The sequence below is a fragment of the Rhincodon typus genome, chromosome 37 (assembly GCF_021869965.1).
Source record: "Rhincodon typus isolate 14 chromosome 37, sRhiTyp1.1, whole genome shotgun sequence".
NCBI lineage: Eukaryota > Metazoa > Chordata > Chondrichthyes > Orectolobiformes > Rhincodontidae > Rhincodon > Rhincodon typus.
The window spans coordinates 5,757,019-5,783,292 of NC_063368.1; the positions used below are offsets into that span (position 1 = coordinate 5,757,019).

General features: G+C 42.5%; 1 protein-coding gene across 1 annotated transcript; it reads right to left on the reverse strand.

Moving 5' to 3' along the window:
* Nucleotides 1-935: 935 nt before the first annotated feature.
* On the reverse strand, nucleotides 936-26,274 carry desi1a (desumoylating isopeptidase 1a). Its single transcript, XM_048617536.1, has 6 exons — nucleotides 26,046-26,274; nucleotides 17,961-17,982; nucleotides 17,775-17,844; nucleotides 12,013-12,122; nucleotides 9,024-9,146; nucleotides 936-8,403 (listed from the first exon to the last, which is right to left on the reverse strand). The coding sequence occupies exons 1-6, from the start codon at nucleotides 26,128-26,130 to the stop codon at nucleotides 8,313-8,315; spliced, it is 501 nt and encodes a 166-aa protein (XP_048473493.1). The 5' UTR covers nucleotides 26,131-26,274; the 3' UTR covers nucleotides 936-8,312.

Below are 26,274 nucleotides of genomic sequence, written 5' to 3' on the forward strand. Positions count from 1 at the left end.
GTTATTTTTCCCCCCTCGCTCCACATACTGTTGATCCAACTTGGTACTAACATGGCACGTTAAGTGGTGACTCGTACTTACACGAGTACAGTGAAAAGTTTACATGACAATAAAGCTAATTCTAATTCATTGATTGAAATGCATCAACACATCCTGGGGACGTGAAAGGCTGTAATCTCAAACAATTCAGCATTTGAACCAGACTTCTATTTGCTGTATGGTTTATGTTTCCTCATAATTTAACTTCTGAAGCCCTGATAGCACACCAGTGCATTGGTACCTCATACCTTTCAAATCCAATACATCATATGAAGTAGTACAAGAAACAAACACAGGATGGTGGAAGCAGGATTCTGTAAAAATATCTCCTTTTCGATACATCAGTCCCTTAGCTATAAAGGCCAAAGTTCCACTAACAAATTGTCAGAAGTCACATGACAGCAGGTTATAGTCAAACAGGTTTATTTGCAATCTCAGGCTTTCAGAGTGCTGCTCCTTGGTTAGAAGAAAATCACTTCATAAACACACCCATACCGATGTTGAAATGCATCAATTTTCCCACTCAGTGTCATGTAATTTTACACTGTAGCCCTAACCTCCACGACCAATCTGAGTTGAATCAGAAAATTCACATTTTCACTATCTAAGCGATTAATAAAATGCAGTGAAGAGTTGAGGCTTGAATACAGGTTTGTGTAGATCACCACCAGTAATTTTATACCAAATAAAAATGTACCCATGACTTCTCAGTTGCTGTTGATCCAACCAATGTGTACAGTTCCACGAGTTTGTATCTTAGTTTAAAAAAAAGTCTTATGTGGGACGTGATTTAACATCTTCTGGAAGTTTGTCGAAAATACATACCCTGCTACGTACAGCAGGTCCATGTCACACTGATAACATAAAGCCTGGGATGGAAAGACTTTTTTTAAAAAAAAAAAAAAACTTTATTGACATTTGAAATGGAACCTACATACATGTATGAAAACAACCTGCAGAAACATTTGCTGTGCAAAATTTTAAAAATCTTTTCTCAACGAAAATAAGGGACAGCAGCAATTGCACTTTGTGCAATTTTTTTTTCTTAGAAAAGCAAAACAATTTAGTAAAGCAACTAGTGTTTAAAATATGCCCGGTCATAAGGAAGGAACAAATTGGTAAATGGTTTATACAATGACAAAACATTGTGGCGTTGCAAAAAACTTAAAATGCCTTGGAAAGGCAGGACCAGATCAATTATCAGATGACACAGAATGTACATTGTGTTTTTTAAAAAACACAAACATGTCAAGACAGAAGTGGCCTGATCGCTCACAGCAAGGCAATAAAGCAAAATTCAGTCAGGATGGCTCCCAGCAGCTGGTTACAAGATCAATAAGTGCCATTTGTGCTACTGGATGTAGATAACAGATAAGTTGCCTGCACTTTTCTGTCTGTACAAGGACTGTGGATAAACTGGGCAGCTCCTGCAAGAGTAGCATGGTTGCAAACTTCAATTGCGCTCTGAAACTACTTCTTCATAGATGGATTGGATAAAGGCTTTCCATAAGATGCAAGCTAATGGCAACTAACTCAGGTACCTCCTCCCTTATGTCCCCTCCAGTCAGTCAGGAAACATGACTGCAAAGTGAACTCTGATATTGAGTGTGATACCACACAGGTGCTGGGTCCAAATGAGGCTGGAAATCTAGAACAGGATTGGCAAATTTAATGCATCATTTAAACATTTCAAAAGAAAACCTTATGGCATGGGAATACCAACAGGGCTGTTCTGTAGTCTATTGCATGGGTTCTTTTCTGAAATAGTGGATAATGTAAAAGAGCTGTTGGAGATTGAATCATCAGCTAATCACCCCCACTAATTTTTATTTAGATTCCAACACTCAGCTCATCAAATTCCAACACTGTGTTCATTTCCTATGTTAGTACAAATAAAATGTAGTTACAGGATGATAGTTCAAGAAAACTGCCTCCAAAATGCTGCCTATTTATTGATCATCAATTAATATTTCGGACACATCTACGGACGTTCATGTTTCCACAGTAGATTTAATCCTAATGTGCTGGGGAAAACTGTATTCTTTTTCCTCCTGCACTAAATGTTTGTATCTTTTTAAAAAAATTAAAGTTTTGACCAAAGGTTTATGAACAGTATTCTACAGATGGGCAAATGTAACTTTCATGAACTTGTATGAGCCAACACATTCTTCATTTATGCCAGGAAAGCTTGGGCCCCCATACTGTGCCTCGTCCAAAGTTCTATGTCAGGAGAACCTCCAAGGGGGCTGCCTACAAACTGAACCAGTTGTTGCTGGCAGTGACATTACAGCAGCCTCTAGTGGTAGCAATTAGAACTGTAAATACTGGAACTACTCAAAAAGGTGAGAGCTTCAGCAGGCCAAAGGTCAATTATTCCTTGCTGCATATATGGTGTCCTAACCCGCAAGTGAGGATCAGGAGTATTCCTTGGAGGGAACGGTAAAAGAATTCAGGAAAGAATCTCTTGTTACTCACCAACTCAACACTTCCACCTAGTGCACAGCAAGAGGGCAGGAGGTTGTGGCAATAGTCCAAAAAGCTATCAATGCAGGTGCAAAAGCAGGAACAAGCTGTAGATAGCAACTTGAAGGAAGGCTGCAGATGGCCATTCCACTTTATTATATGCACCAGTGCATTTGTTTAGGGTACATTTCCCATTGGCCAACCCAGATGCCAAGTTTTCAAGTCCTTGGCTATAACCATCACTTTCAGTTTCCTAAAATAAGCACGGGTGAAGCACCAGCTCATGCCACTTCATAACCAGCTGAGAGAAGGTACCCCTGAATCAGGACAAGACAGGCAATACTTCAAACCTTCAATCATTCCGAACAATATAATGCAATGGGAAGATTACTCCTCTTAATGATTAAACCATCATGGCAAGAAATCAGTGACAAGGAGCCATGTGATTGAACAACGTGCCCATTACTAAGGTAAAAAGATCAAGAGGAGGTGCTACACCCAAAGGCCTGGCTGAGCATCAAATAATTAACAGCAGCAAAGACAGAGGAGCAAAACAGCCTTGCAATAAGCTGGAGCAACTGGACCCTCATGAAGCATCAGTTAAATAAGAACAAAGTTCTTCAAAGTAAAACATTCATATATTAAATGGACATACAAACTTACACACTTTCACATTAATAAGCACAAACACAAGACATGTTTTAACACAAATTGAACTGTGACGAGGCAGATGCTCAAATGAGTATTGAGATTTGGATGTGCACTTGGCTCCTATGCCAGTTAATGCTTCTTTGCCTCAAATTATAAACCATTATTGAAGAGGTTGGTAAAATACAATTCCCTGATTTATCTATCCATTGAAAACCATCAATATCTAAATATTGTAAACAGATGAGATAAATAGCAATACATTCAATACATAAAACCTACGTCAGTACAGGGTGATATCTGGTCTTAATCTGCCGTTAATTCAAAGTTGGTTAATTTGAATGATGTGATCATAAGTTGTTTAAGTGCTGAATTTGCACTTGGCTGTTATTAACACAACATCTGATCATTTGAATAACCAACTTTTTTTTTTAAAAAAAGAAAGCAAAATAACTTTCAATTAACAGGAGGAGACAGAGTCCTGATGATATTCAGGAGGGTTTTTTTGCCAATGCTTCTGCTGGAAGACAAGTAATTTCTGAGCAGGATCTGCAGCAAACTAAAGTACAAACTGAAGAACAGTAGCACAGCTTTATAATTAGGAAGCCAAGGTCATTTCTGATTTCTTCCCCATCACGCCCCCACCCCTCCTCTCACACCACAAACTGCTGAAGCACCTTTTGTTCTTCAGGGGCCAAATGCACTTTGCTAATTTTCAGTTCTTTCCTCAAGGTCCCAACTCTCGCTGTAACAGATTGCTCCCGACAGTCACCACCATCTGCACATCACCCAGGATGGCCGAGCCTTATGGCACCAGACACTGCTGACAAAACTATCAAGCTGGAGAGGCAAGGCAGCAACGCAGCCCAGCTTGATCTGATTAATGCCCAAAATACAAATACTGCAAAAATTCAGAACGCAAATCCTGGCTGCGTATTTTTCCTCCTTCACAGCTTAGGGGCTGGGAGAACAACTGCAGCAACCCATCTGTGGGCATATTAAAAACAAACTCAACAGGTTAGGGGATCAAAACTGGGGCTTCCTCCTCAATTGCTCTGGCACACCTCAAGCAACTGTTAACAATAAAACCACCCACAGCACAGTCAGAAGATTTAGGGTTCAAACCCTGCTCTGGACAGTTCTGATGAGTGGGAGCCAGAGCACAGGCTCCAAATTTTGGTTTGGCATTCAGCTGGATACACACCATGGGCCTGAAGTTCAATAATTGGTGTAAGAAGTGGTTATGGCCATGAATCCATCCACTGCTCCACAGTAAGAGTGTCAAGGCAGAGCAGCAACAACCGAGGAAGCTGCTGACAATAAAACTCAAACCTTGGCTGGATATCTGGCAGATTTCAAGCAACCATTTAAGAAAACCAATGGATTCAGAGGCTTCAACTGCAAAACCTCATGGGGACAATGCACCTGCTTTGCAAATGGTGACAACTTTGAGGGAAGGAAAGAGGGAAGGTGCATTAGGAGGAGCTGCAGGGAGAAGCTCTTGCATGGGCAAACCGTATGTTTGGTGACACTGATACCTGGAGAGAAAGGGATTAATAAACCCAAGGTCTAACAAGTAAAACATTAAGCAATAAATGATCAAGAAATTCAGCAATATACACATCATTAGCCAGGGTGTTACAATTCAAGATAGATTAGTTTGGGAACATGATGAGCATGGACTAATTGGACCGAAGGATCTGTTTCCATGCTGTATGACTCGAAGGTAAATTCACTAGACAAGTAATTCAGAGGATCAGGCTAACGTTCTTAGGACAATCGTTTAAATCCCAAAGTGGCTGGTGAAATTTGAATCCAATTAATAAAACTGTAATTGAAATATAGCTTCATGACTACATTATGGAGACCATCAACTCCTGTAAAAATTCATCTGGTGCACAAAATGGGAAGGAGATCTGCTACAACAAGGTGCAGAGCTGGATGAACACAGCAGGCCAAGCAGCATCGTAGGAGCAGAAAGGCTGACGTTTCGGGCCTAGACCCTTCATCAGAAATGGGGGAGGGGAAGGGGGTTCTGAAATAAATAGGGAGAGGGGGGGGGAGGCGGATAGAAGATGGACAGAGGAGAAGAAACAGACAGGTCAAAGCGGCGGGGATGGAGCCAGTAAAGGTGAGTGTAGCTGGGGAGGTAGGGAGGAGATAGGTCAGTCCAGGGAGGACGGACAGGTCAAGAGGGCGGGATGAGGTTAGCTATCCTTACTTGACCTGACTTGCACATGACCCTCGACCAACAGTAATTTGGGTAAATCTTCAATGGCCTCTGAAATGGCCTAGCAAGCCACTCGATTGTAACCAACTGCAACAGATACCAATGGACTACAACAGTACAGGGTGGCAGTTCACACCATCTTCAGGGGCAATTAGGGACAAGAAATGTTGATCTTTCCCGTGACACACTTATCCCACAGAAGAAAAACAACTTTCAAAACCTCTGGGGTCTCCCACCCTGTCACCTAATGTTACTGAGACAACAGTAGAACTGTATGATGTTGAGCAATGCCAAAGGAATCACTGTGCAAGTTAGCTCATTCCCATCCTGAGCAGCCAAACCTGCAGAGGCAGGAAATTAAAATGGGGCAGTCTGATTTGCTCTGAAGATTGCAGTTGCTATGGCAAAAGACTGAAAAAGTCACCAAGCAACTGTGACACTGCACTCAGTTATTTTTGTTTTCGTATTCCAAGCCAACTGCTGACGACTTGGGAGAAGATCAACCCCTGACCGCGCAACAGCAGGGTTACTGGGAGAAAATTCTCAAGCAGGGAAGTCTCCAATATTAAACTCAGTTTAAATTCCCAATCCAACAGTTCAATATAGACAAAATTATAGAACTTTACTACCAAACAACATTAACGAGTACAATTAGACTATATTAAACCCAAGCTGCATTCTGAGATTTCAGGGCTTTAGCCTAAGTGAAGATGTTCTGCTGGAGGGCTAAAGTTCGAGCAACAGACCGGCTTGGTATTCTGCACTTGATTTTACATTGGAAAGGCATCCAACTGGGTGAAGTTATCCAATTGAGCAGGGTAAGGGTTCAAAAATCACACTCCAATTCCCACAAAATAACACTAACACAGGAAAGCTTCTCATATCACAGCAATGATAAGTTTTCAAACTCCGCCCCGCACTGTGGAGAATCTTGTAGCTGACTTGTTAATACAGGAAACTGAATTGGTATCCCTAAGATATGGAAGAGGTGAGCAGACGTCAAACTACAGGACCTCATTTTCAGTGCCTTAGCGGCCTACATCACTGAGACATCACAACATCAGTGAGTTACAATAAACAGATATATTGAGAGCATGGGAGAGGGAGAGAGCACTCAGCATCTTTCACTGTCTGAACCAGGGTTATCCAAGAGAAACAGCTGCCCAGTTACACAGGATGTGGTAACAGCAACACCATTTTGGCCACGTTCTAACTGTAGCCGAACAAGACACCTTATATACACTCAAATAAAAAGGAAATGCACCTCATACAATAGGCTTGCTTAACAAATATCTGCCACCATTCAGTAACTAGGGAAGTAAAGCACAAACCAAGCAAAACATTCATGCTTCATGAGAATTAATTGGGTAAAAAGGTTAAAGTTCACATGCACATGCCATGGAAATTTAACGATTGACGTCACACCCAAAGTGAAGTCTTTTGACTAACATATTGGACATCACTGCAGTAGAGGAGTTTGTATGCTGTAACAACCCATACCATTGGGATAACGCGATGGGCTGGAGAAGTTTGAACCCTTGGAGTTTGCTGTTCTGTCCAGTGACATTGGGGCAGACTCTGGTCCTTAAGGCAGGGATGGCCTATACTGAGTTGTACAGAAAAGAGCTGTTATATTCCCCACGTTGTGAATTACTTGGTCACAAATGGGATGGGTGTGAAGAATGCAGAGATACAACCTCATGGATGAGGAGAGACAGAGAGTACACATACCACCCAGGAATCATGTTCCTGAATGCTGGCCTGTATCTGTGTGGGAAAATAGATATGTAGGGATTAATGGCAAGAACTTGTTCATGGATGCAAGCAAGGGCTCTGAAGTCCAAGAAGCTGCCTGCACTCACCATTCCCCATGTGGCCAGCTGACAAGGATAGGTCTCTGTGGCCCTGTGAAGGCATTGTCCAGTATCACATTCTGGACAAGCAGGAGGACAGGGCAACTATTTGCTGGAAGAAACAAAGTGAATGCTTTAAGACTGAAGTAATCTGAAATTGGAACTCAGGATTTCAGCTCAAGTTTTATCTACACAGAAAAGGGTCCAATTTGATCAGGTGAAAGAAAATAAACCCAACATTTCTTTCAATTGCAGCCAAGATACACTATACCCTGGGGAAACATGCTGTTAACAGCACCAAGAAAGTTCATTGACACTTAAAACAACAGCTAACTGCCAAGTACCAGAAGAAACAGGCACATGGAAGCTGGAGACTTCCAAAAGCAGAGTGGGAGGCTGAGCAAGGGGAAATCCTCCGACCGTATTGAGCTGGACTGTGATAAGTTACAAATTCTCTCCTCCTGAATGTGGGTGGATTCTGAAGTTAGGCAAGGATAGGCAGCAATCTGAAGTGCGCAAGTCAGACTATAGCATGATATGAAAAGCACTGTGACTGAAGTATACTTTTCCCTCCCACATACAACACAGCTATCCTAAACAAACTCTGATGACACTAGAAACACTCTCCCTTGAATTGGTCAATATGTTGGCAATGATGTTGGCATAACAGTGAGGAAAACACTGGTAAGGTTTCCATGCTGGTGGCCTCTTTCAGAAGAGTTGACGGTGGAGGTGGGAGGGGTGTTTGCTGGCTAAATACATTGCGAAAGAAGCAAGGAATCAATCTCTCATGACAACTGCTGCTTGCTATGGTTATTTAAAGAGAGTTGACAAAAGGGAGCTGACAACAACCTGATCTATTGCACTGTAGAATTCAGTACTTTTGTATTAGATGCATGTTTCAATGGATTTAAAAATAAAAAACGCTTTTCTACCACTTTTCAACATTCTACTTTAAGTTAGATACAAGATGAAAGATGCTTGAAGGGAAATCTCTTTTTTGGAAAATCATTGTATAGTTCAGTGATATGCAGTGACTGTACATGGCTCCACAGTCTCAGCTCTCTGGGCTGCTGTTACTAGCTTGGATTCTGATCGTTGATGCTGCTTCCTCCCACTGGCTGAATCTGAACCGAGTCCAGGATGGGCTTAATGAGTTGGCCGAAAGGGCTGATGGGAAAATAAAAACAACAGGAACAACGACGTTAGTATTAAACAAAAAAAATTTTAATTTTTTCTTGTTTTTGCCCTTCCCCTCTTGAAAAGAAAAGTAAAAGAACCTGCTCCTTGCAGGTGTTAGATTCTGTGAACACCAAATTCCCCGACTGCTTGGCCAAATGCGAGTGCAGCAGATGCTGCTGGATTACTCCAAGGAAAACTGCTCCTACTCAGACACGACACTTTCCTCCTTCAATTTTTCATGGAATGAATCTTACTGTATTTGCTACCCAACCTTAATTGGCCTCTAATTTATGGCTTGCTATGCCATTTTGGGGGGCAGTTAGCAGTCAGCCACACTGTTATGTATGGTATCACATCTAGGCTAGACCAGATGCGATTTCCTTCCCTACAGGAGATTAGTACACGTACTTTCCAGCAGGGATCACCTGGGAAAACTGGATGGCAGCTCCTCCCTAGACCATTAAGGCCAAAGAAATTAAGGGCAGAGGTCACGAGTCAAATTTGTGGCCTGTGGTCTTCATAGTCATACTGCAGAAATTTCAGAGACTCTTGCAATATCTCAACAAAGTATGCAGAGCGATTAATACCTCAGTGGGAAATGTACTCACGTTGATAAGACCTCAGAAGGCAGGTCAGTGATATACGACGGAATCTTCTTCCCAGTGAGGAATTGGGAAACTTCATTACTGAACGTATTGCAATTATGTTCAAACAGTTTGTAGCACTCTCCCCTGCAACAAAATGATAAAGTGAAAGATGTCACAGAAACACAAATTGTTACAGTACAGAACACCATTCAGCAGTTGTCCCTGCTAGTCTCCTCTTCAAAGCCCTTTGTTATAGTTGTGCACATTTCTCCCCTCAAAGCCACAATTGAATCTGTCTCCACCACACTCCCGGCCCTCATCATTCACTGTGGAAAGATAATTTCCCTTTTTGGTCTCCAGTTCTTTGCCCATTTACTTTAGTAGCGGATGGAATAAGGATAGCAGAATCGGCCTCAATACTTTAAAGCTCCATGCCAGCAGTAACTGGTGGTTTCAGGAAGAGAGAACATTAATCTGATCAATGCTTATTGCATTAAATCAACAATTTTGCAATCACTCCACACCTTTTGTGGATCAATACATTCATCCAGATACTAATGAAAAGTGAATTAAATCTGTGTATTGAGTAAAATCGGATAATTGGTTAACATAAACACGCCTGAAACTTCAGTATAATACCAAGTGGTTTTTTTTTTTAAAATCCAGGCTATTTGAAGTGCACACCAATATTTATCCGTTGCTCAACATCCACATCCAAATAGTTTTAATTTCTGGACGACAGATTGGGGAAACGGGCAGAAACATGGCATGATGCTCAATGTGGAGAAGTTACAAAGTGATGTACTTTCTAAGGACAACAGAATGGCAATACAGTAGATGTAATTTACCTGGACAGAAGAACAAGGTCAGACAATGCATAGCCAGGGATAAGTGGTTGACTTCAAGATGGAAAGCAGAGTCAGAATAATGGGCAGTTATTCAGAGTGGTAGAAAGTGGATTGGAGTGTTCTAAAAGGACTAATGTTGGGATCATGACTGTTTACAATTTACATTATAATTAAGACTTGGGAATGAAGAACCACCTTCAAATTTGTGAGCAACTAGTATTGTTGGGTGGGTGGGAGAATCAATTGTGATGAGGACTGCAACAAAATACACGGATATTAAACATGAAGATTGGGCAAATAACTGTGAGGAACAAGAATAAAAGGAATCTTGGAGTTCAAATACGACAACCACTAGAGATTGTGCCACAGGGTTGCAACCATAAGGAACAAAATCGAGCACTGGGCTTCGTTTCTAGGGAGGCAGATAGGGTCAGTTTAGTTCAGTTGGCTGGACAGTTAGTTTGTGAAGCAGAGTGATGCCAACAGCGTGGATTCAATCCCTGCACAGGGTTACCACGCAGGACTCTCCTTCTCAGCCTCTCCCCTCACCAGATGTACGGTGGCCCTCAGGTTAAATCACCACCAGTTGTGTCTCTAATGAGAGACAGCAGCCTTATGGCCTGGTAAAGCTATGGTAACTTGACTCGAGAGAGAGACAAACTGAAAGTTAGGCTCTGCAAAACCTGTGCTAGACTATGTTTATATGGTGGGTGACCTGTTACAAAAAAGGATATACCTACAGACTATACCTCCAAAGGTGGAGAGTAGGGAAACATTAAGACATGAAGGCTGCCTGTATTCATAACAAGATGGATAGACGAATTGATAGACAAGTAGAAGTAAAGGAGCATGGTACTATGGCCATTACAGAGATGAGAGTGTAAACTGGATATTCAAGAACATTTGGCCTTTCAAAAGGATGGGGAAAAAAAAAAGGAAAAAGTTAGGTAGTGCTCTCAAAAAGATGAACGAGTAGTTGAGAAAGAAAGACCAAGAAGGACGCACCGGAAAAGTTATACAATGCTGAGAAGATTGACAATAGGCTGGCAGTTTGCAAATTTGAAACCAGCAAAGGATGACCATGGTGCAGATTTGGGGCTGGAAGTTCACCTCACTAATTCCAAAACATGCCACCTTGTGAACAATAAATTTTTGTGTCATCGCCAATGAAACCTAGACATCAATTCTCACATGTTTGGTGGCCAGAGGCCCTCAATTATCTTGTTGGGAAATAAGTAGTCAATCATGAGCTACAGAAGACATATGGTGTACTGAATTACTATATCACCTTCCTCGTACCCGAGAAGAGAACAAAGACCGCACTTTGACCTCACTGAAATACTAGCATACTGCAACACGGAACTAAGGACATTACATACAGGCAGTAGATATTACTGCAGCTGTACAGGCGAGACGACACCTAGATCATCTTATGTAGTTTTGTACTCTTTGTCAGAGGAAGGAAGTTCTGTTTGTGGAGGGAGTGCAAAGACTCACCAGACTGACATACAAGGAGAGACTGGATGGTCATGGCTATATTCACTGGAATTTAGAAGAAGAATGAGAGATGATCTCACAAACTTAAAATTCTACCAGGTCTAGACAGGGTAAACATAGGAAGAATATTCCCAACAATTAGGAAATCCAGAACCAGGTCACAGTCTAAGGATACCGAGTAGGCCATTTAGGACAAATAAAAAGGAGAAACTAGGCCTCTATGTTTACTACTGAGCAAGCACAACATGTGGCAACTTCAGTTTGCAGGAAGAGCACACCCACTCTCTGCCCTTCAAACACAAAGCGCAAAAGATGAACCAATTACAGTGACGCTTGCAGAACTACCCCCACAGCAGGAATCAGCAGCTGCAACACAAATTGTCTTTTTCTATCTGCCCTCCTGTGATACAATATTGGCAGCAGATGCAACTCCAAAGGGAGAAACTTGCTTTAGTAATTTCTACAACAAACATGGAATAGACACTTATTGCACAAGCACCTGACAAGATATGTACACAGTTGGCAGATTTAATACACAGCTGGAAGTGCTGCCATTGTTTATGCCTGCTAGTGACTCCAAAGCCATGGGTATTCTGGCTATTCAATTATAGGCAAAGCATCAAGTTGGCCCACTGTGAAAGCACAGGCAGCAAAGAGGAACTAACCTGAATGCTGACTCTCCCAGAGAGGATAAATATTCCATGATTAACTCCTCAGTCACTTCAGTGGTCCCCAGATCAATGACAGTGTCAGGTGGCCCGAGTAAAGTCCCTCCCTGGGAACCAGAAAGAGAAAACACAGGACGTTATAGTACAGAAAATGGCCATTTGGACACTATTGTACAGGCACTGGGTTAAATACATTCCATCACAAATTTGGTGTGTATGTCAAATTTTCTTGTCCTTCCAAAATAAGCCACCCTAACCAGTAATTTAAAAAAGATTACACAACACAAACATAACTCTAACACTGTTGGCATCAGGGCTTTAATGCATCAGGACAGGAAGTCAAAAGGAATGTAGTAATGCAAGTGATAACATTACAATCAACAATCACCAAAATGTTAGTTCTCCTGATACATGGCGACTGTGACAGTTAAATCAACCTCAGCATCCCTAGATCAGGGAGAAGAAAGTGAATGGGGATTTTTTTGTTTTTGTTCATTCATGCCAATTTGGAGGTCACTGGTTTGACTAATGTTTATTGCCCATCCCCAACAGCACTCAAGGTGGTGGTGAGCTGCCTTCTGGAACTACAGCAATTCCTATGGTGAAAATGGGCACGACGCTGTTGGATTCCTATATTTTATCATTGACACCCTGGTACAGAACCAGAATTGCTGCCTAGTGTTTCAATCTAATCATACTGAAAAGAGCATGAACAGCATTAAAGTAAATATTTCTTTTGTTGTTGTGGGGTTTTTGGGGGGTACTTTAGGCCACTTTTACAAACTAAGACACTTGTTTGAGGAGGGAGAGGACTCTGGTTAATCCAAGATGGAGAACAGGAAAATATTGCTCCGAGGTATTTTCAGTGTTGAATTTGATTTCCTTGAATTCTAGCAGCAGTAATTACTGCTCTTTAAGGTATTGCATTTTTTTCCCCAAAGTTCCAAAACAAAAAGAAAACAACGGCACTTTAAAAAAAAGGAGAAAGAGAGACAGTGATCACAAAGGTGGGAAGTGAGTGAATCAATGGAAAAAGAAACCTACACTGCTGCCTGACCCAGCAGTGAACCTTCACAACTACTGCCTCTGCTGTTTGATTTCGAGTACTTCTGGACATCGGAGTTCATCTATGAAAAATAAACAAACAGAAAAATACACAGCTGACTTTGGAAAAACCAGTGTGTGGTGACGACAGCTGCGAAGCGGCTAGTCTTTTTTTGTAAGTCCACAACAGGGAGTAGCGTGGGTTCTTTTTTGATTGTATGTTTTAATCAACAGACATGTCTCTTTAAAAAATATAAAACATAGGTATAAAGCCAGCCTGGAGCAGAGTTAAGAGCAGTAAGACTGCTATTTTCTGGGTCTGTAGATTGTTGAGTTTCCATGTTATTGATGGTTACGGCTGCAGGAAGTGTGGTTGGCTGGAGCAGCAGTTAGAGGCAATGAGGAATTTACAGGAGCTGGGGGATGTGATGGATGACAGCTGCAGAAAAAGGAGATAAACCAAAGATAACTTCCAGCAAAGGTAGCAGAGGTAGGCAGGTCATGCAGGAGTCCTAATTTAAACAAGTATGCTCTTTTGGAAAACGTAGTGGGTGATGAACTCTAAAGGGAATGTAACACTGACAGGCAGATTTCTGATACCGAGACTGGCTCTAATGTAACAAGGGGTACATCAGATTCCAAGTGATGGCTTGATAGGTGACTCTAGTCAGAGGAGCAGACAGATGTTTCTGCTGCCGACAATGAGAAATCAAAATAGTGTGTTGCCTCCCTGGTGCCAGGATATCTCGGAGAGGGACCAGCAGGAGGTCATTGTACACATTGCAACTAGTAACATATGAAGACAAAAGGACAAGATTCAAAGGAAAAGAATAGAGGAAGATACGCAGGAAGTTAAACAGTGTGTCCTCAATAATAATACCCAGATTATTGCCAGTGCCATGAAGAAGGGAGGGTAGGAATAGCAGGATACAGCAGATGAATGCAAGGGTGAGGAGCCAGTGCAGGGGAAAAGGCTTCACATTTTGTATCATTGGAATCTCTTGCGGGGTAGAAGTGACATGTACAAGGAGGACAGATTGCACCTGAATTGGAAAGGGGCTAATATACTGGCGGGGAGATTTGCTTGGGGTGCGGGGGTGGATTCAAAATTTTTTTTTTTTTTGAGTGGGGTGGTGTTTGGAGTGGGTTGCAGTTGGGCAAAGGAGCAAGTTAAGAACAGCCAGGGCAGACAGGAACAAAGCAGAACAGAAATTAAACTGCATTTATTTCAATGCAAGAGACCTAACAGGTAAGGCAGATGAACTCAGGGCAGGGCATGGGTGGGAACATGGGACTGGGATATTACAGCAATTAGAGAAAAGTGGCTCAGATGGACAGGTATGACAGCTTAGATGTGCCAGGGTATAGATACTATAGCAAGGATAAAAAGGCACCAAAACAGGAGGTGGAGTGTCATTTTTGATTAAGCATAACATTGCTGCTCTACTTAGGGAGGACATTCCTGGGAATACATCCAGCGTATTTGGGTAAAACTGAGGAATAAGAAAGGGATGATCGCCTTATTGTGATTGTACTATAGATCCTCTAATAGTCAGCAGGAAATTGAGAAACAAATTTAAGGAGATCTCAGTTATCTGTAATAATATTAGGGTGGTTATGGCAGGGGATTTAAATTTTCCAAACATAGACTGGGACTGCCACAGTGTTAAGGGCTTGGATGGAAAGGAATTTGTTAAGAGTGCACAAGAAAAATTCCTGATTCAGTATGTGGATGTACCTACCAGAGAAGGTGCAACACTTGACCCAATCTTGGGAAATGTGGCAGGGCAGGTGACTGAGGTGTCAGCGGGGGAGCACTTAGGGGCCGGTGACCGTAGTTCTATCAGTTTTAAAATAGTGACGGAAAAGGATAGGCCGGATCTAAAAGTCAAAGTTCTAAATTGGAGGAAGGCCAATTTTGACGGTATTAGGCAAGAACTTTCAAAAGTTGATTGGAGGCAGATGTCGCAGGTAAAGGGACGGCTGGAAAATGGGAAACATTCAAAAATGAGATAACGAGAGTCCAGAGACAGTATGTTCCTGTTAGGGTGAAGGGCAAGGCTGGTAGGTGCAGGGAATGCTGGATTAATACAGAAATTCAGGCTTTGGTCAAGAATAAGAAGGAAGCATATGTCAGGTATAGACAGCAGGGATTGAGTGAATCCCAGAGGAGTATAAAGGCAGTAGGAGTATATACTTCAGGAGGGAAATAAGGGGGGCAAAAAGGGGATATGAAATAGCTTTGGCAAATAGGGTTAAGGAGAGTACGTTAAAGGACAAAAGGGTGACTAGGGAGAGAATCGGGCCCCTTAAGGATCAGAAAGGCTGCCTACATGTGGAACTACAGGAGATGGGGGAAGATACTAAATTAGTACTTTGCATCAGTGTTTACTGTGGAGAAAGATATGGAAGATAGAGAACATGGGGAAATGAATAACGACATCTTGAAAAATGTCCATCTTACAGAGGAGCTGGTGTTCAACATCTTAAGATGCATAAAAGGTGAATAAATCCCTGGGACCTGATCAGGTTTACCCTAGAACTTGGTGGGAAGCTAGGGAAATGATTGCTGGGCCCCTTGCTGAGATATTTGCACCATCAAAAGCCACAGGTGAGATGCCGGAAGAATAGAGGTTGGCTAACGTGGTGCCACTATTTATGAAAGGTGGTAAGGGAAAGCCGGGGAACAATAGACAGATGAGCCTGACATCGGTGGTGGGCAAGATGTTGGAGGGAATCCTGAGGGATAGGATTTACATGTACTTGGAAAGGCAAGGACTGATTAGGGATAGTCAACATGGTTTGTGCATGGGAAATCATAATCCACTAACTTGGTTGAGTTTTTTGAAGTAGTAACGAACAGGATTGACGAGGGCAGAGCGGCGGATATGATCTATATGGACTTCAGTAAGGTGTTCAACAAGATTCTTCATAGTAGACTGGTTAGCAAGCTTAGATCACACCGAATACAGGGAGAACTAGCTACTTGGAACAGAATTGGCTCAAAGGTAGAAGACAGAGGGTGGTAGAGGATTGCTTTTCAGACTGGAGACCTGTGACCAGCAGTGTACCACAAGGATCAGTGCTGGGTCTACTGCTTTTCATCATGTATATAAGTGATTTCAATGTGAACATTTTGGAAAGGCAAGTCAGGGCAGGACTTATACACTTAATGGCAAGTTTCTGGGGAGTGCTGCTGAACAAAGCGGAGTGACGGATAGATATGATAATGAAGGCAGCGTCTGATAGGTTTGCCTTCATTGGTCAGTGCATTAAGAATAGAAGTTGGGAGGTTATGTTGCGGCTGTACAGGACATGGATTTGGCCACTTTTGGAGTATTGCATGCAATTCTGTTCTCCCTCCTACAGGATTTTGAGAAACTCAAAAGGATTCAGAAAAGATTTACAAGTATGTTGCCAGGATTGAAGGATTTGAACTATAGGGAGAGGCTGAATAGGCTGGGGCTATTTTCCAAGGACACGATCTACATGGACTTCCGGGCTATTTTCCCTGGAGTGTCGCAGGCTGAGGGGTGACCTTAGAGGTTTATAAGGTCACGAGGGGCATGGGTAGGATAAATATGCAAGGTCTTTTCATTGGAGTGGGGGAGTCCAAAATTGGAGGGCATAGGTTTAAGGCAAGAGGGGAAAGATGTCGAAGGGACCTAAGGGGTAACTTTCGCATGGAGAGTAGTGCATGTATGGAATGAGCTGCCAGATAAAGTGGAGGAGGCCGGTACGATTACAGCATTTAAAAGGCTGAGTCCATGAATAGGAAGGTTTTACAGGGATATGGGCCAAGCGCTGACAAATGGGACTGGATTTATATCGGATATCTGGTTGGCATGGACGAGTTGGACCAAAGGGTCTGTTTCCGTGCTGTCTATCTTTATGACTCTGTAGCTATAGAGATTTGAGTCTTAGCTCTCCCTACACACATGATCAACCAATCAAACAAGATTCCAGAAGAGGGAGTGAAGGCCATGTCCTTAATTTCCTGTAAAGCAGCTTCTTCCGTTCAGAGAAGATTTAATCAACTGATAAGTGGGATGGGTGTAAACTTTGGAGGAAAAGTTTGGATAGACTGGGCCTATACTCATTGAAGTTTAAAAGAATGAGAGGTGATTTCACTCAAACAAAATCCTGAGTGGAACTAACAGGATGGACACCGAAAGGATGCTTCTGTTTGTAGGACAGATAAGAACTAGGGCACACTTTTTTAAAAAATGATCCATCTCTCTTTTTAAGATGGAAATGAGGAGGAATTTTCTCAAGGGATTCGAGAGTTTGAAACTCTCTGTTCCCTACAGTATAGTGGAAGCAGAGGTATTGAATTCTTTTAAGGCAGAGATCAATTAGGATGGATGGGAGTAAAGGGAATTTGTGGAGCTAAAGCCACAGACCTTACAGAACGGCTGAGCAAGTTTGCGGGTCAATCGTCTACTAAATCACATGTTCCTGAAGACAATGTTTGATGGATTTCTGGAAAGCATGGTGGTCACAGGATATCGAACGCAAGAATCAATTCTATTCTGGAGACAGTCTGCATTTTCCCAATTGTGCTTGTGGACTGGAGGAGAATTTCTTTCAAAAATGAAATGCTGCATTGGCTGGTATTCTGCTTTGAGTGGATGGTTAATGCACAAACATGAAATCTGTAGAAGACAGGACAAGTATGTATGGATAAACATTCAGAAAATGCAGAGAATACTCACTGGCTGGCAGTTAGCAATTCCACCTGACCCATAGAAGAACTCCTCTCCATTAACAACTATTGCAGTGTGCCTTAATGAGGAACAAATTCATATTAAAGGTGACACATATGTGCCATAACTATATTAATGCATAAACTTGATTGCTAAAGTGAAAAACTAGCTTTGAAATTTCACAGATTAACTCACCATATTCCATCAAGTTGTTTTCCTGTTTAGAGAAGAATAGAAGAGGTTAGTGTCTGAACAGGAGGCGGGGATGAACAAAATTAGCAGGCCAGATTCTTACCTCTTCGATACTGTTAACTCATCAAACTCCAAATTAGGGATTACTTTGCACTGCCTAACTTGAGCAAAGGACCATGACCACAATAAATCTTTGTTCTTGATCTCCTGCATCTCTTGTGATGGCTTAAATCAGGAGGCAATTAAAATTAGGGCAGGGCCTCCCAAACTGTGAGTTACGACCATCAGTGGGGTCATGAGTTCTGAGCCAGCAACGGTCACCATGCAGCTCCAAGGCCCCTTTAGATCCTCACTTTAAAAAAAAACTGAATCTGACCTAATGGACCAAGCTTGAACTGCAGTCCTGCTCCAAATAGTTCAAAAAAACAACACTGAAGAGGTAGGATTCTAAAAGTCCCCTCTCCCTAGCTTCACATTCTGCTCCAAACCCAGCCCTGGACGTGGGTTACATCAGGGGCCACTGTGATTGGTTCAGGAGGCCAGAAGCAGAAGTTTGTGATTATTGTCCCAGTCCCTGCCCTCACCCTAGTCTTTCAGATCCTCAACCACCCTGTTCTCAATGAACAGTCACTGCAATTCACAAGCCTGGAAGTATAGTCACGATGAGGAAAAAGAAAATTTAGCAACATTGGATTAGGAAATACTGAGCCTGCATTTCAAAAGCTTACAGATTTCTAAGAGAAAGATTGAGATAGCAATGAATTCAAGTGATTGCAAATACTAGAAGAGAATGAGTTTGGGGGAAGGTGTTTGTCAAACAGTTCATTTCAGCCCAATAAGTCCATGAGGTGTGTGTAATGGAGAGTATAGGGTGATAGCAGACAAAAAAAGAGAAAACAGTTCACAGGGACTGAACAGGATCAAGGCATAATTAATGAGAGACACAAAGACAGAATGGTATTAGAGCGGAGGACAATTTATTAAATGGCCTGCATTTTTCCTAAAAATCAAAATTGTTAATTTTTCTATAATCCCTTCTTTCTGACTCACTGAGGTCCAGCTGTTCATTCCTTCCAGCACACTGATCAAGTGGCCTTTTCACTCCAAAAGGAGCGTGTCTACAGCAGGTAGTGGTGGGTGCTCGATTGAAGTCCGGCAGTGTCTGGATTTCAAACAGGCTGCTACCACTTGCTGTCCAGTTTCTATGACAAGGGCTGCTTGTGTACGATACTGACAGCTGTGTTTGCCAGCTGAGCAAGAGGAGAAAGAGGGAAGGCTGAGTGGATTCATCTGAACTCCAAGTTCTGTCAGTCACTGACAGTCAGAGCTGTTAGAAAGATTGATTCATCTCTCGTTGGTCTGATGGTGGGTAATCATTTTCTTAAACCTGCTGCAAGGCAGATTACATGCATCCGCTGGCTCTCAAGGTCATTTCAGACAGTAGTTAGGAGTTCAGTATGTTGGTGAGGGACTGGAGTCACATATTGCCCTGACTACATTAAGATGGCAGCCTGGTCAGGAGCTTTTAAAACGGTAATCTGGAGTTGCATGGTCATTTTCACTAATCTTAATTCCCAATTTTACTTTAAAGGAAAATTACATTTGTGAAATGCCACTTGAAACGGTGTTCTCAATATTACTAGTTTGATCATGTATTCAACACTGCACTGCCAATCTGTTTTTAATTGAGCTTTGTATTTTGTCTGTGATGCACGACTAAAGGAATAGACCTGCTGTTCTAGGTACAATGAAACGTGACAACAAGAACATCCAAAAGATACAGTGCCTAAACCATCTTGACTTGGAAACACAGTGTACCATCAAAGTAGGGTAAAGGTTAAGTCACCATAGTCCCACAGGACCATACGGCTGCTCTCTCAAGCCAGCCAAACAATTACCTGAATTAATATTATACAGCAGAGCAGTCGTGTGTATTGTGGCTCTGGGCTCAGTCTTTAAAAATGGTGTCCTAGTGTCCTAAGCCCAAGCATTTTCAGTTTTTTCTTCAATGACTCTCCCTCCATCACAAGGTCAGACCCCTGATGATTGCATATGTTCAGTGGAATTTGCAACTCATTTACTGAAGCAGCCCATGTCCACATGCAGCAAGACCTGACAACACTCAGGCTGTTAAGTAACAAGTCACATTCATGCCACACAAGTGCCAGGCAAACATCTCCAACATGAGAGTCCAACCATTCCATTACCCTTGATGATCAATGGCATTACCATCGTTGAACTTCCCACTATGTACATCCTGAGGGTTACCATTGACCAGGAAGAGAGGACCAGCCATACAAATACTGTATTCATAGGTCAGAGACTGGAAGCTCTGTGGTGACTAACTTTGCTCTTATCACCTCTAACCCTATCCATAATCTACAGGGCACAGGTAACGGGAGTCTGGTGGAATGCTTCCCACCTGCCTTGATAAGTGCAATTCCAAAAACACTCAAGGCAATCTAACAATTTCAACATTTTCCAACCTATTGGAAAACTAATAATGTGACATCCTGGTTCTAGATGGGAGGGACAGAAAGCAGCAATCTATAGACCAGTTAGCCCAAGATGTATCTTTGGAAAATTCTAAAGTCCATTAAGCAAGAAATAAGACGACATTTGGGAAATCAGAGTCAACATGGTTTGCAAAAAGCAAATCATGTATGACAAACCCACTAGGAGTTCTTCAAGGATGCAAAGTTGATAAAGGGGATCCAGTAAATATATTGCATTTGGACTTCCAGGAGGCATTTGGATAAGGTGCCACATTAGAGATTTAGATAGGAAGCGTGCCCTCAGCATTGTGATGAAGCCAGTCAGAGCAGCTGTGAAGTGAAACAATACCCTGGCGGTGAATGGCAGCAGTAAAGTGTACCAATAAAAGGTTGAGGAGGGAGGCCCAGATCTAGCTCAGTTGGAGGGGGAGCAGAGCAAAACTGTGGGTGAACAGTGGCAGTGGGACCTCCCCATAAAAACATGAGATAAAGCAGAACAAGTAGTGTCCTTACACTTGCATCAGAATGCCTGGCTTAAAGTCCCACCTGCTCTAGAAGTATGTCATAACACTGCTGAACAGGTGATTAGAAAAACAAACAAAACAGATCCAGCCCCCCTCCAACCATTTTGATTTAGCCCCTTCCACCCTCCCTATCCCACCATACCTTTGTGTGCATTGTCTGTAATGGGTTTTGCATGTAAATTTCTAAGCAGATACATGGGTGATTTTGCTAGTAGCAGTTAATGGTTACGAAAAAGTCACAGATGATTTGGTGGTGGGAAAGACATTCAGTTGTGTCTAATAGCACTCCTGGATATGATTACAAGAAAATAAAGCAGACCCAGTTAGCTGCTTGCCGGTCTCCCTCGCTTTTGAGTTTTGCATTGCCATGTAAATATCTACTTGAGTACACACTGATTTAATGGTGGCTGTTGGCAGTTTAAAAACAAAGTCACGGTGATTTAATGGGGGAAAAAACAACATTCAGATGTTGCAAGAGCACTTCTGGATATAAAGAGGAAAAACAAAAACAGACCCAAGATGGTTCTCGTTAGCAGCTAGCTTAACACTGGTTGTGAGGAAATACGAAAGTCCATTACAAATATTTAATAGTGTAGCAATTGGAAAACAGTGACAAGATCAGTGAGCATAGATTTATGAAAGGGAACTCATACTGGACGAATCCACTGGAATTTTTCTTGGCTATAACTAATGAAATTGATGGTGGTGTTGGGGGGCAGGGGCATTGGATGTGGTTTACTTGGACTTTCAGAAAGCTTTCAATTAAAAGGTCCCACAGAAGAGATCAGAACATGCATGGAATTAGGGCCAGGCATAGAGAGAGAACTGGTTGCCAGGCAGGAAGCAAAGAGTAGGAATAGGCAGGAAGCAAACAGCAGAAATTGATTAGCCATCAGCTGCACATCAAATGGCCTTGCAGGCTTGAGGGGCCAAAAGCCCCACCACTCCTGCTCCTATTTGTGGTGTGTGTGAGAAAAGGGAATTGTACAGCATAGAACCAAGGCAACTGAAGTCATGGTCACCAATAGTGATGCATTTATGACTGAAAGTGCACAAGAATCTAGAATCAGGAAAGCAGATGGGTGGCTGGACTAAATTACAGAGATAGGGCAAGTGAGTCATGAGGTGGGGGGGGGGGGGGGTTTTTAAAATTGGGGGTTCTTTTTAAAATAAAGACTGGGGGCAAATTGGGACAAGTGAGCAGGGAGATGATGGGGGGGGGGGTGGTGACGGGAACAGGATTTTGAATTAATAACACAGGCAGAGTTTTGGATGACATCAAGTTTACAAAGATTAGAATGTGGGAGACCACCTGGAGTGCGCTGTAATAGTTGAGTGTGAGATAACAAGTTTCAGCAGCAGACAAGCAATGCAGTCCAAGAAATACAAATAGGTCACATTTAGGTGATTGACACACTCCTCAAACTGGTTTACACTCAAGCCAAAGTCAGAAAAATGTATCTACTGCTGTCTTGAAATGCCCAGCTTCTCTGCATCTTCATCTATTCAGGACACGTGTCGAAATTCAGAGAGTTTGTAACCATGACATCTGATTTGTTCAAGATGAGCTTCCACAAACGTAGCTCTTACTATCCATTTCCATCTCATCGGATCTTCAGCCGATCTGCTGCTGAAACCTTCATCTCTTTTCTTACATCTAGACTGCAGTATTCCAATGCCCCCATGACCAGCTATTCACCTGCACTCTAGACTTGAGCTCATTCTGTCACATATCCAAATTCACACTAAACCCCTTGAAATCTGCGCTCACTGCTCCACCACGCCCATATCCAAATTGATTTTAAAATTGTTTTTAACACCTCCATGTCCTCACCCTTTCAACTCTAACTTCCACCAGCCCCAGAATGCTGCTGATATCCACATTACTCTCTAATCCTGGTTCTTGTGTGCCACTTATTTTAATCACTCCACCATTCCTGCCTGGCCCTCAGCTCTGGAATGCTCTCAAATTCACAATCTCAATTTCCTCCTTATTCAACGTGCAACTGCAAAACACCTTGGGGCATTTACTATGTTGAAGGGTGGCATGGTAGCTCACTGGTTAACACTGCAGCCTCACAGCAACAGGGGCCGGGGTGCAATTCCACCCTCAGGCGGCCGTGTGGAGTTTGCATGTTGTCCCCATGTCTGTCCAAAGACGTGCAGATCAGATAGCTTGGCCATGCTAAGTTGCCCAAAGTGTCCAGGGATGTGCAGGCTAGGTGGGTTAGCCATGGGAAATGCAGGGTTACAAGGCTAGAGTGGGATGCTCCTCAGAGGGTTGGTGTGGACTATATGGGCCAAACGGCCTGCTTCCATACCATTAGGATTTTATGTAAATACACCCTGTGGTTGAAATTACCGTGTTACTGTCAAGTTCTGACAATGGACCTTCTGGTTGGAATGACAACACTTACCTGTCTACTTCCCCATTTCATCTGGAAAATGGCAATGCAAGAAGAGAAAACACTATAAACAATAACAAGGGAGATATGACAACATCTTCTGGTTGCTATCAGTCATTTAAATTGACTTGCCCATAATGATTTTTTGTAGATGTCACTGGCTGCACCAGCATTTATTGCCCATTCTAATTGCCCAGAGTGTGGTTAAGAGTCAAACACATTGCTAAGGGTCTGGAGTCACATGTAGGCCAGACTGGGCAAGAGTTAGAGAAAAAAACAACTGCAGATGCTGGAATCCAAGGGAGACAAACAGGAGGCTGGAAGAGCACAGCAAGACAGCCAGCATCTGGAGGAAAGAAGCAGTCAACATTTCGGATATAACCCTTCTTCAAGGCTGGATGTGGGGGTAGGGGCAGCCGCAGTTTGGGGGGGGGGGGGGGGGGGGGTGGTGGTGTGGAGGCAGGATGGTGGTGATGGGCTATTCTAACTCTTACCGCTCCCCCAATCCCCTGCCACTATTTGCAGCTGCCCTTACCACTGCATCCAGTCCTGAAGAAGGGTTATATCTGAAATGTTGACTGCTCCTTTCCTCCAGATGCTGCCTGGGTAAGGATGGCAGGTTTCTTTCAGAGAGAAGCAGATGGATTTTTTTTCCCAATATTTGATAGTGTCACATGGTCACCATTAAGCTAGCTTTTTACTGAATTCAAATTTCAACATCTGTCATGATGGATTTGACACCATGTACCCAGGGTATTGGTCTGGCATTCTGAATTCAGTTCAATGACACATTTGGAGATTAGAACTTTACTGCATTGAATTTACAACCTCATTACCGATGTCCTGTTTTCAGGAACTAATGGTAGCTCAGATCATGGAAAATACACTATAAAAACCAAAGGAACTGCAGATGTTCTGAGGAAGGGTCACTGGACCCAAAACGTTAACTCTGACTTCTTCCTTCACAGATGCTGCCAGACCTGCTGAGCTTTTCCAGCAACTTCTGTTTTTAATTCAGGAAATACACTGGACTTTGCCTCAGTGTCAGTGCTCAAGATACATTTGGCCAATGGACCTTCACAATCATTGTGGGTGTAGTCAGGATCTTAAGACAGAAAACCAGCAGAGTTCAAAGGCTGCTAGTTGATGAGTCGGCGACTTGTAAGCCTATGTGTCAGATCACCAGCAAGAGAATTCTGATTTTATTCAGAAACATTGCAATGGGAAATCTAAGAACTGGACAAAGATATTCAGTCCCTTGAACCTGCTCCACTACCTTCCAGTGAGGTATTGGATGACCTGCAACCCACACATACCTATCTTTTCCCATACAGGAACACGGAAATAGAAAGAATAGGCCTTCAGCCCCAGGGGCCTGCCCAGCATTCAACAAGATCATGACTAAGCTTCTACATCAACACCATATTTCCCATGGTTGACAAAAGTCAATCTTGTTTCAATTCATTCATAAAGCATCACCTTCAGATGAGACCCAATCCTCCCATAGGAAGCACTCTTTGCATGTAGAAGTGCTTGTACCAGCTAGGAGTTGAAAACAATCCACAAGTACTTTCAAGGCTACTTCAAGAGAAGATTTTAAAGAGGGCTTCTAGGAACATTTTTCAGAGAGCTGGCACAGGCACGATCAGCAGAATAGTCTCATTCTGCTTGTGTTACAGCCCTCAAACAGCTGAAAGTATTTTATAACTCATTTTGAACTTCAGAGATTGTGATCAACAGTAAGTACAAAGACAGCATCATCTCACAATCAGAAATAAGATAAAGACAGACTGCTTTGAATAGCCATGGTCGAGTGGAATGTCAGTCAGGACAAACAGCTGTTCCTCTTTCACGTATTGTTACTGAACACAATGTCTATATTGTACACACACACACACACAGAGCAGCTGTGAACACTCAGGCAAGAAAACTGCAAATTAGTTACACAAGTCACCTTCAACCCTCGAATCTCTGTGGAGTGGTGCCTCAAAGACCATCTCTAAAACTGGTTCCAGTTTCAGCTCATAACATAATAGGAAACTGGATTTTTGGGTCAGGCACAGGAGGATTTTGTTCCCTTGTGTGTGATTTTATAAAGATAGAAAAGTAGGCCAAAGATTTGTTTCTGCTCCCTGAAGTGCAACTGTACAAGCAGAAACTTCTAGAATGAAGCAAAACAATCCCAACCAAGGGTCTTCAAACAAAACATTAGCCCTTCTGTTGCCCTCTTCTGATAAAGCCATTATCAAATTTCTGCCCCTCGAGAAACCTGCTGGAAGCCAGTGAAAGTTGCTTGAAACCTTGACTTTTAAAAGAATTAAAGAAAAAACACATAGGCCTGGAAGTTGAGCACGAAGTCAAAAAAGGGAAAATTAAACATCAGATATGGGATAAAGTGTGATGAATTTTACATCAGCTGGGATTGAGTATATTTTTCGAAAAGATATCAAAAGGTAAAGCTATTGCCATGCAAGAATTATTTCACTTTCAATTCAAAATCAGCTAGTATAAACATTCAATAAAATAAAGTGGAAGATTTTATATTCTTGAAAACAAAATATAATGGTCGCGGCCTAGTAAAGGTTACCCAATCCCCAACCTCGAGTTGCAAATTCCTGCCACCTTCCCCCACCATCATCCCGGCAACAATTTTACAAAGCTCACCGAGCATGATGGGGCTAAACTGTCGAGCCAGCCCCCGGGAGAGGTCGTAAACATAAAGTTTGACGGGATGAGGCGGTGTGTCCATAGTACCGGTATTCTTTGGCTGATCTTCGATACCAGGCTCCAGCTTGGTTCTCACCGGCCGCTAACACACATAGACACCACTTACCGGCCGCCTGCCTCATAGGGGTACCCCTAAATGAGGCAATTCTCACCACCCCTCCAGACC